At 51.8% G+C, this 11,140-nt stretch overlaps 3 protein-coding genes across 3 annotated transcripts; all 3 read left to right on the forward strand.

The window, feature by feature from the left end:
• Positions 1 to 4,323: 4,323 nt before the first annotated feature.
• On the forward strand, positions 4,324 to 7,947 carry BROUX77_006085 (uncharacterized protein; the record flags this gene model as incomplete). Its single annotated transcript, XM_073751030.1, has 4 exons — positions 4,324 to 4,372; positions 4,449 to 5,727; positions 5,796 to 6,079; positions 6,458 to 7,947. The coding sequence occupies 4 exons, from the start codon at positions 4,324 to 4,326 to the stop codon at positions 7,945 to 7,947; spliced, it is 3,102 nt and encodes a 1,033-aa protein (XP_073603955.1).
• A 566-nt stretch (positions 7,948 to 8,513) lies between these two features.
• BROUX77_006086 (uncharacterized protein) lies at positions 8,514 to 9,398 on the forward strand (the record flags this gene model as incomplete). The annotated part of the gene is made up of 1 exon (XM_073751032.1): positions 8,514 to 9,398. One exon carries the CDS (start codon positions 8,514 to 8,516, stop codon positions 9,396 to 9,398), a length of 885 nt encoding a protein of 294 aa, XP_073603956.1.
• Positions 9,399 to 9,837: 439 nt separating this feature from the next.
• Positions 9,838 to 11,094, forward strand: BROUX77_006087 (uncharacterized protein; the record flags this gene model as incomplete). The annotated part of the gene is made up of 1 exon (XM_073751033.1): positions 9,838 to 11,094. The coding sequence occupies one exon, from the start codon at positions 9,838 to 9,840 to the stop codon at positions 11,092 to 11,094; it is 1,257 nt and encodes a 418-aa protein (XP_073603957.1).
• Between the last annotated feature and the right edge of the window lie 46 nt (positions 11,095 to 11,140).

The following is an 11,140-nucleotide window of genomic DNA, read 5'->3' on the forward strand; positions in this document are numbered from 1 at the left end:
ACTATATCTTTAATTATCACTTGTTTCTTGATAGCCTTCATTGCATCAGTACCTTCTGTCGTCTTCGTTACCTCAGTGTTCCTGTGATTGTTTATTCCCTTCCGTGTGTTATAAGATCAATTAGTTGAGTGTGCCTCTTTACCTCAAACCGACCATACGACCTAGAGAGTTCTATCCTCTCCTCCCGGCCGTATATCCGCGCAGGCCTGACTGTCCACCTCTGGAACCTATCATTGTCCTGAGTCGTTGGCTTTCTAGAACCCTAATGGTTTCCTTGGGCCCTATCCGTAATATTTTGTTAAGCTTCATTTAAAGACTCACACATTCTTCCAACTCTTTGTTATTCTTTAGCACACCTTATTCTTCTTTTCGTTCCGGCTCTCGACTACGGCCGATATCCCGTCTTCCTATGATCATACTAGCGCTGCTGTTGTTACACAACCTTCTTCGTCCGCTAGTCATAACTCGGCTCTTTCTGGTTCTTAGTTGATTCCATTTCTCAATCTACTTCTCTTCTTCTGTGGACAGTCAGTTGATGGCACTGTCTCTGTCCCAGCTCCTTTAATTTCGTTGAAGCACTTTGTTCCTCTAGGCTAATGTCGTCTCAAGCTTTGCGTTCCACTGCAAGCAATGAGAACCGGCGGGCTCACCGCACTACCGCTGAGCAGGTTCTCGATCCTGTTGATCAGGATGACCTACGGCTAGAACAAGTGCACAAGCGATATCCCGAATGCAGTTCGGACAGTTATTATGATTTGCGTCCGGTGTTCTTGCGGGATGGTGTACCTTCAACCACCTCTTGTCAAGACGCAGGTCATGCTGTTAATCTTGTCTCGACTGCCGAACATATCAATACTCTTCCGTCTGATGATGCACATCTAAATTTGCAACTTGTCAAGCAAAACCTGGATGGCATGCTCACACGTGGCTTCATTGCCCCTACTTCTTCAGTGTTGGCTTCTCCGATTCTTTGTCCTCGGGAACCAGGCAGTGTACGATCTTCTGTTGATTTACGGGCGGTCAACTACCTTATTTTATAAGCTGTTCATTTGGTCCCGCATCAACCAGTCGTTACAACTTGCCACATCTGAACGGGGGTTTCCAGAAAGCCATGTCTACCAGCTATGCACCTTTTGGCTTGCAGCAATGATGTTGCCAACTCCCAGATTACTTTGAGTTACAACATGGTACCTGAGTGTATAAAGTGTTGTTGTTGAGTTTACTCACACACCTGCCATTGTGCCAAAGCATGTTATTGAGTTCTTGTGGGATTTCTTGGACAGTTTATGTCTGTTTTTAGACCTCTGTGTCTGTATTTCTTGGCCTTTGTCTTGCCTAATTGTTTTGACTCCTGTTGGGTCTATTTATATGATATCAGCAGCTAGTGTCTGTTCTTTGCTGAGCTCGTTGGTTCTACGAACAGCTCGTGTCTGTTCTTTGGGTTGACACCTCTTAATGCCTCTTCCTTGTGACACCGTGTGTCCATCGGCGACTGCTTTTTTTGTGTCTCTTCTTTGACCACTATGGTGCTTGCGTTTGACCCCTGCTGGGTTATAATTGCCGACAGCTCGTGTCTGTCCGGGTATTGATAGTTTATATCTACTCGCTTTGCTGACAGCCCGTGTCTGTCTGGGTATTGACAGTTGCTGTCTACTCGCTTTGTTAACAGCTCGCTTCTGTCCCACTTCTTGACAGTTATGTCTAGTCTTCGTGCCACAGTTGTGTCTAATGCGTTAGGCCACTGTTCGGACTATTTTCTTTCGGCTGTTGTTGTGTCTACTTACGACCACTATACGTCTACTTCTTGTGACATGTTCTGTGTCCTCTACTTTGGACAGCTCTCTTGCCTGTTACTTTCTTCGACTCTGTTACGTCTACTTGCGACTACTCTATGTCTCCTTTCTTCGACCTCTTTGTGTCTTCACTTGGGCCTACTCTCTGCCTCTCTCTTTTGGACAATATCTTGTTGTTTTTCTTCTCGTTAAAAGAAACACGATGTCCCTCTTCGAAGTCCTGCCTATGGTGGTGCAGGCCAGTCTTGTATCTTGTGCTGAAATACTGCCAAGTTTGACAAGCTGACTTTACCAATTTCTTGTTTTCCCCTTTCACCAATACTCTTTACGGATCCTGCACGTCTTTGTTTCCATGCTGTCTGTTGTCATATACCAATTACCCGATCGATGATGAGTCCCCATTACACATGTTAGTCTATTCTCCCACAACCGGAATCGTGTTCGTTTACATCCATCGAACCATGTCCCAGGGGGTTCTTAGCTATTGTGGAGGCGATTATGTCGCGGCGATTGATGATTGTGCCAACTGAGTAGCCACTCTGGTGTACACTTGTTACCAGAACTTGGTAGTTCTCAGGGGACCTTCTGCATCTTGCAGGCAACAGATTTATGGGCTATGGAACTGAGCGATTGTTGTTTGTTATAACCTACAGGCCTGGCTCTTACTTCTATGACCAATGCCATAACTAGGGAGGACAACAAGGTTGAAAAACCTTTGCCTTTGCGGGTACTGAGCTGCGTTCTCAACTTATTCCCACTTAAGATCCTTGGTGCTGCCCCTCGGTTGATGAGGTTGCCTTTCGTTATTCCCATTCTTTTTTACCTTCCTCTTGTCTGTGGACACGAGGCCCTTACGAAGTTGTCGTTGCACTTCAAGGCCTTGTTTTATGTTGATCAGATGTACAAGCTTTCATGCTAGGGATTCCGTTGATCCCCTATACGTCACGATGTTGTTGGTGCATCGAGATCTACAATTCTTGCCTGCGGAGTCATGCTGTGTCTAGACCCGTATGGTTGGCTTATTCCTTCTGTTCCGATTCTGCAAAGCCCGGTGGACTTCCGTGTCCCTAGATGCCCGGCTTCCTTTTGCGAATTCTCCGACTTGATTCTAGTCTAGGATGTGGCGATCTTAGTACTGCTGTGGAAATCAGTCATTTAAAAGGAGCATACTGTCATGAATAGCCATTCTTGCCATTGCCATTGCATAGGGTTATGCCTGGCACCTTACCCCGCTTCCGTTGTGTCACGCTAATGTTCCAAGGACGTATGATGATACGGTTATACCACTTGGTGGTCTGTGTAACCTTGAGGTGTCACTCCGGTTTATCTACTCGGGTGTGGCCGGCTTGCACACTATAGATCATCGCTATTAGGTAACTCGGTACTCTGCAGTTGATGCAGCTTATTCTGAGTTGACTGCTATTCTCGTTCCTTTTGTGTCAACAGCGTTTGAGCGTGGGGCCCACACCTGTTAGGCCGATATCGCTGTAACGCGACATATCGTTGCCTGGGTGTCTTGAGGGATTTTCAGTTCTGCTGCTGCCGTGTTGGTTTATCTCGTGAACTAACATCCGGTTTGATAGTAGCGTCTGGTAACGTTGAGTTACGTATGTCCCCACTTTCGGTTATCTGTGATTTGGTTCTAGCTTGGGAAGATCTCTGTTGTCAGAATCTGCAACGCCTTAAATAGCGTTGCCTTCTGCCCTGTGTGATCAGGTTAACTCTTGCTCCCCAAGCTTAACAATCACATACACCCCTTTTGCCATTCTTCTTTGTATACTAGTTTATAGTATCACTTCTTCGATAGTACCTTCTTCTTTAGTACTATATCTTTAATTATCACTTGTTTCTTGATAGCCTTCATTGCATCAGTACCTTCTGTCGTCTTCGTTACCTCAGTGTTCCTGTGATTGTTTATTCCCTTCCGTGTGTTATAAGATCAATTAGTTGAGTGTGCCTCTTTACCTCAAACCGACCATACGACCTAGAGAGTTCTATCCTCTCCTCCCGGCCGTATATCCGCGCAGGCCTGACTGTCCACCTCTGGAACCTATCATTGTCCTGAGTCGTTGGCTTTCTAGAACCCTAATGGTTTCCTTGGGCCCTATCCGTAATACCTAAGTCGCTAGATCTTCCGACGCTTTTCAACACGAATAACGGAACCGAGGTGCTGCTGAAGTTTGTTCGCAAGACGGGTTTTTGCACAAAGGCCTGGGTAGAAGGTGTGGGGAGAAGAGAAAGTAGTGGTGGGAGGAGAGTGGAGGAAGTTGAGGAGTGAGGAGGAATTGGTGCTTGTGTCTTTGGACAAATTACGGTGTCGACCACGACGTATTTCCTTTGTCGTTGATTTTTGCTGGAGTTTGGATGTTGTTTTATTGTACCTTGCTATGTGTAGATTTACTGCACCTCGCCATAACCCTATCAGGTTCCATGCGAGTAATGAATAAAAAAAAAAAAAAAAAGACCACGACGTATTTCCTTTGTCGTTGATTTTTGCTGGAGTTTGGATGTTGTTTTATTGTACCTTGCTATGTGTAGATTTACTGCACCTCGCCATAACCCTACCAGGTTCCATGCGAGTAATGAATAAAAAAAAAAAAAAAAAAAAAAAAATCAGCCGTTCAAAGTGGTTCACTAAGCTTGACGTCGTTGCAGCGTTCCATAATATCCGTATCGAGCCAGGCCACGAATGGAAGACCGCTTTCCGTACGCGCCTGGGCTCCTTTGAATGGAACGTGATGCCGTTTGGTTTGTCCAATGCTCCTGCCCAATTCCAACGCTTCCTGAATTCCGTATTGCAAAAGTACCTCGACCTGTTTTGTTCTGCTTACGTTGATGACATCCTAGTGTACACCGATGGCTCCCTCGACGAGCACAAGGAACAAGTTAACCACGTCCTAGCCAAGCTCGTGAAGGCCGGACTGACGGTTGACATCGACAAGTGCGAGTTCGGTGTACAAGAAGTCAAGTACCTGGGCTACATCATCAAGCCTGGAAAAGCAACAATGGATCCTGCCAAGGTGCAAGCAGTGAAAGACTGGCCCGTACCCAGTTCCAAGAAAGAGCTCCGTGGCTTCCTAGGATTTGCCAATTTTTACCGCCCGTTCATCAAGAACTTTGCCGAAGTAGCCGTCCCTCTCACTTCACTGACTGGTCACCTAGTTCCCTTCGTCTGGTCTCCAGAATGCCAAGCTGCCTTCTCGTCACTCAAAGATCTCTTCTGTGCTTCGCCCGTCTTGCGCCTCTTCGACCACTCTCTGCCAACAACTGTCGAAGCTGACTCTTCAGGCTACAGCACTGGAGCTGTCCTATTGCAGCAGCATCCAGATGGCCTGTTTCCATGTGCCTACATCAGCCAGAAGCTGTCTCCTGCCGAGTCCAACTATGAGATCCATGACAAAGAAATGTTGGCAATTGTCCGAGCCCTGAAAGAGTGGAGAGGAGAGTTACGTGGCGCCCAGGGACCCATCCGAGTGTTAACAGACCACAAGAACTTGTTGCATTTTACCTCTGCGCAACAGTTAACAGAGAGGCAAGCTCGTTGGGCTAACCTGCTAAGCGAGTTTGACCTAACACTGGAACACCGTCCCGGGAAACTGTCCCCACTGCCCGATGCTCTCTCCCGTCTTCACATGCCTTCAGGTCCCGATGATCCCCGCCTACAAGCTCGCAACCAACAGCTCCTCCAGTGTTTGCCCGACGGTGCCCTGAAAGTCAGATCTGCTCGCGTTACACTGCCATCCCCGTTCCGTAAGGAAGCCCTCAGTACACTGTGGGAACAAGCATTGTCAGCCGACTCTGACTATGCGGCAGCATGCGCAGTGGTTGCCTCTCAGGCGCCCAAATGGCCAGACAGCTTGAAGACTAATTGGCGAGTGTCACTGTCCGAATGCTCATTGGACTCCGAAGGTCGACTGCGATACAGATCAAGATTGTGGGTACCCCAGTGGGAACCTCTGAGGACAGCCTTGCTACAAGAGATTCACGATTCCGTGACACTAGTCCACCCCGGCCAAAGAATCATGTGTCAAAAATGGCCAAATCGACAGAAAAACTCACCAAAACGACTCTGAGCAACAGCTCAATTGATTCCAAGACTAGTTCGAGCAGTGCATCGAACAAAATGGACAAGAAACCGACCGCGCGCGATGAAAGGCGCCGCACGACGCGCCTGGGGCTGAGTTTTGCCCAGATGGCGAGCCAGGAACCGCGTTCCGACGACGACGAGCTGCTGCGTTCACCGTCGCAGCATGCGCCCGTCACCTCATCGATGAAAGTCGATGCAGGTGTTTTTTTTTTTTTTTTTTTTATTCATTACTCGCATGGAACCTGACAGGGTTATGGCGAGGTGTATATTAATACTATACACGAATCAAGGTTTAACGGAATCTCAAACAAGCTAGCTACTACACATAATATACTCCAAACCCCTGGCAGGGAGGCAGTTACATCTAAGATCCCACAAATATAATCCCCAAGTTATGACAGAAAGGAAATACATGAATAGCTTTTGGTATGAATTTCCAACGAGCAGCACTAACCCCAAGTGCCCCAGTCAAGGTTGACTGCTCGTAGAAAATTGGCGTCACTGGTAGGAATCGAACCTACGACTTCTCGGTAGCTAACTGAAAAGCCTTGCCAGGTGCTATACCACTGCACCACAGCGACCGATGCAGGTGTTGAAGATGCGCCGGTGGTTGAGATTCCCTCGACACCCGACTCGCGCGACTCGGACGCGACAACGCCGACGCCTAATGCACTGGATGGGAACCTGTTCGTGTTCAGCCAGGCTCAGCGCGATGAGAACGACACCAACAACACCAACAACACCAACAACAACAACAACGACCAGACGATTCCGGCGAAGCGCGCCCGAGAGATTGCTCTCATGTTGGAGCGCAAGCGCCGGCGCGACGAGCAGAACGCCGCCATCATGAACGAGGTCTTCCTTGTTCTAGAACGACTCAAGGAGTCAGCCTCCGAGGCCCAGCTGATGCGCATCCTGCGCCAGTTTGGCAACGAGTGCGGGCTCGTCGTAATGTCGCGCCACGACCACAAAACGCTGGTTGAGATGGAAGTCTCAAAGGCTGCCCGCCCCAAGCCAGCACACGAGGCTGCAGCCGTGGCTGCGTACAGCGAGGCTGCGACACAGACACCTGAGGTGCCAGCCGCGCCTTCTGTCCTGGGCAGTGAGCCCTGTGCCAGCAAAAAAAACGCCACCCCTGCGCCTAAGGCCAATAAGCGCAGACGCCGCGGCAAAAAGGCCAAAAAAAATGCTGCGACCGCCGCAACCGCCGCAACCGCCGCCACTGACCAGGCTGATGCTATGGTCATCGACACCGCTGGCGACCAGTCCAGCACACCCGACACCACTACCTCGACCACCACCTCGACCGCCACTACTACTACCGATGACGCCGCCTCGCCTCCCGCCCCGGACACGGCTATGGCTGATGCCGACGCGCCCACTGAGTCCCCCGACACGTGGACCGTAGTCGCCAAGCGCGCCCAGAAGAAGGCTGCCGACAAAACCACGACCCCCGCCCCCAACACGACCACCACCACGACCACCACGACTGCCCCTCGCGAGAAAACGGCCGTCGTTATTGTCACCACACCCGAGTCGAGAGCCAGCGCGCTGCCCCAGCGACGCGTGCGCGACGCGGTGAACCGCCTTCTTGGCAAGACTGCAGTGTCTGCGGTCCAGCGCACCAAGGCGGGCAACATCTTGCTGCACGCTGTGGACAGTGAGGCCGTCAAATTGATGACCTCCAATCTGCAGCGCGTGGTCAAGGAGCTGTCCTGCTTTGGCGCCTGCGAGTTCACGCGCGCCACATCTCCCGGCTCCAGAACACACAAGTCGTCAAAGCTCTGCTTTGTCATCCACGGTGTGCCGATTGAAGACGGTTTCGACAGTCTCAAGGAGCTGCCCAAGGACACGGCGGACTTCAACGGCGTCAAGATCTCCGACTCGCTGCGCTGGCTTGTGGTCCCTGCCAAGGGTAAGCAGGCTGGCTCGGTGGTCGTCGAGGCCCTGACCCAGGCTGACTACGACAAGTGTGTCGGCAAAAACGTCAACGTCGGCGGCGCTATTGTCCCAGCAGTGCCCTACGTTGACCGCAAATCTACGACAGACGGCCCCCCTCGCCTATGAAAGAGGGCCCTACGGCCGGACAACGTCTACGCATCCTTCAGCACAACGTGCACAAAATGAAGGCTGTTCATGAGACAATACTTGAGGCTGCTGCAACCGGAAAGGCGGACATTGTCTGCATCCAGGAGCCTTACACCATAAAACTCAAAGCTGGGTATAGAACATTGACGCAGCCGGGCTTCACCCTGGTTGTGCCGTTTAATGTTAGGAATCTCGAGGCCATGCCTTTTTTTTTTTTTTTTTTTTATTCATTACTCGCATGGAACCTGACAGGGTTATGGCGAGGTGTATATTAATACTATACACGAATCAAGGTTTAACGGAATCTCAAACAAGCTAGCTACTACACATAATATACTCCAAACCCCTGGCAGGGAGGCAGTTACATCTAAGATCCCACAAATATAATCCCCAAGTTATGACAGAAAGGAAATACATGAATAGCTTTTGGTATGAATTTCCAACGAGCAGCACTAACCCCAAGTGCCCCAGTCAAGGTTGACTGCTCGTAGAAAATTGGCGTCACTGGTAGGAATCGAACCTACGACTTCTCGGTAGCTAAGGCCATGCCTTTGCGCCCGCGGGTCTTGACCTACGTCCGCCAAGGCCTGCCATTTTCTGTGCTGTTCGAGTTTGGCGATGCTGAGAGCGATATTCAGACCCTGCGCATCCTTGCGTCGGAGCCGTTTTCGCTTCTCAATGTCTACAACGAACGCCAGCTGACTGTGCAGCCTGTCCCCGAGACCCAACCCCGCCCCTATACCATTGAGCGCACCAATCTTTTATCGCGCAATATTGACACCAGTACTTTGCTTCTCGGCGACTTCAATCTCCATCACCATTGGTGGAATTCCCAGCGAGAGCATCCCCACGAACCACGAGCTGACTCTTTTGCTAACTGGCTGATGTCGCAGAATGCCACCCTGATTGTCGACGACGACTACGTTGAACGCAACGGCGGCACATACGTCAACAGCAGCACGACCTCGGTGATCGACCTCGCATTTTCCCTGCGGTCTCGACCGGGCCTGTTTACGAACTGGAGGTATCTTCAGGAGACGGGCTCCGATCACCGGGCCATCAGTTTTGATTACGTCAGCACCACCACACCCAAAACCCTAACACGTAACCCGGCGTTCAACACCAAGACGGCCGACTGGTCGCTGTTTCGCAAGGAATGGCTGGCTGGCCAGGCTGACCTTGAGCTTCAGCTGTCCCTGGCAGAGATTTCTGCAGACGGTGACGCAATGGCGCGACTGCTTTCCGAGGCCCTGCAATCTGCTTGTCAGAGGTGCATGTCAGTGAAGAGGCACAGTGCCCGCGCAAAGCCATGGTGGACGCCCGAGCTACAATCACAACGTCAGGCCGCATCGCGCGCAGAGAGAAGATACAGACGAGGCAGGCTGTCGCTGGTTGAGTTTCATTCGATTCGCAACAAGTACACCCTGTAACGATCTATGGATCGAGGTAGGCTCAGGCTCCGCCCTCACCGCCGTTTACACCGCCGTCCACACCGCCTTGCATACCGCCGTTACTCACCGCCTGCCAAACCCGTGTGCACACCGCCGTTGTCAAGGGTACGCGTCATGCCTCTACCGCGTGTATATAGATAGTGTTGTTTCCGCCCGTTTTCTTGTACATTAGTCTTTTCTCTTTATCTGTTTCTTAATTTATTTCTGCTGTTCTAAAAGCGTTCTCCTTTAGACCGTAAAGCCTTACAATAGAAACAGATCTTTCTTCGTCCTCTCGACCCCGTTCCCTGTCCTCGTTCCTCGACCTCGTTTCTTGTCCTCGTCCCTCGACTACGTTCCTTGAACCAGACCCTGTTCCCACCTTGTCCCCTCGTCCAACGCCAATTACCTCCGTTCCCAACGTTCCTGTGACCGTCACATGTCCTACCGCGTCCCCCCTCAAGACCCTGATTCTGACTCTGACGCTGCTTCTCAAAACTCTGTCTTCTTTGACCCCGCCTCGCCTCCCGCAACAATGTCCAACCCCACTGTCCCCGGCCCGAGCAACGCAGGCCCCTCCATGCAAGACTTGTTCCAAGCCCTCCAGACCATGCGTGAGGAAAATGAACGTGCGCAGCAACAACTGCGCGCAGACAACGAACGCGCACAGCTACAACTGCGCGAAGAGTTCTCCCGCGCGCAACAACAGCGGGACCAGGAGATCGCCAATCTCCAGGCCTTTGCCCGCGCTGCCACTGCCTCCCCTGCTCCCCCCGTTCTTGCTACTCCGTCCGTCCCCGTTGCCACAGCTGACGCCTTTGTCAAACGCCCCAAGCCCAAGATTCCCGACATTCCCCTGTTCAGCGGCAAGAGAGCCGAGTACCGCGTTTGGGCCATGTACGCCCGCCAAAAGATCGCGCGTGACGGTCCCTCCATCGGTGACGATGGGGATCAGTACACATATCTTTTTGCCCGTATGTCCACCGAAGCCCAGAACCTTGTTGCTGTTTACTTTGCCCGTGGCCTTGAGATGGGCTACACCGCTGCCACTTTCCTCGCATACCTGGACAGAATGTTCATCGACCCGTATGCTGCCGAGCGCGCCTCCACGCAACTCCAGAACCTCCGCCAGCGGGATAACGAGCCGTTCGCTCTTTTCCTGCCCAAGTTCGAGAAGTTGCTCGGCGAAGCTGGTACTGACTCCGACCGTGCCAGCATCTCTATCCTGCGCACCGCCCTCTGTCCAGAACTGCGTCGGGCCATGGCGAACCCGAGGACGGATTACACCTACGAGGATTACAAGTCCGAGTTGTTTACCGTCTCTTCCAAGCTGGAGGAATGCAACGTCCTCGAGCGTTCTTCCAGCAGGATAACCCCGTCCTTCCCTGCCAACCCTGCACCTGTCCGCCACCCCGACGCCATGGACTGGACCCCCACCATCACCACCACGGCCCTGAAGCCATTGACCGACGAGGAGCGCGAGCGCCTTCGCCGCAACCGCGCCTGCTTCCGCTGCCGGCAGACTGGCCATCTGCGCCAGAACTGCCCGCTAAACTTTGCTCCTACTACCACTGTCCCTGTCCGCTCCGCCAACCTTTACCAGCCTGCTATGCCGACCCCGGCTCTGCCTCTGCCTCTGCCCGCGCCTGCGCCCACGCCCGTGCCCCGCGACATGTCGGGAAATGGAGAGCTCTAGGCGAACGTCGCCGTCTAGAGCCCCAAGGAGAGAAGATCGCTCGGGA

This window comes from Berkeleyomyces rouxiae, assembly GCF_048999995.1.
Source record: "Berkeleyomyces rouxiae strain 22BRR77 chromosome Unknown BrBRR77_ptg000007l, whole genome shotgun sequence".
NCBI classification, from domain to species: domain Eukaryota; kingdom Fungi; phylum Ascomycota; class Sordariomycetes; order Microascales; family Ceratocystidaceae; genus Berkeleyomyces; species Berkeleyomyces rouxiae.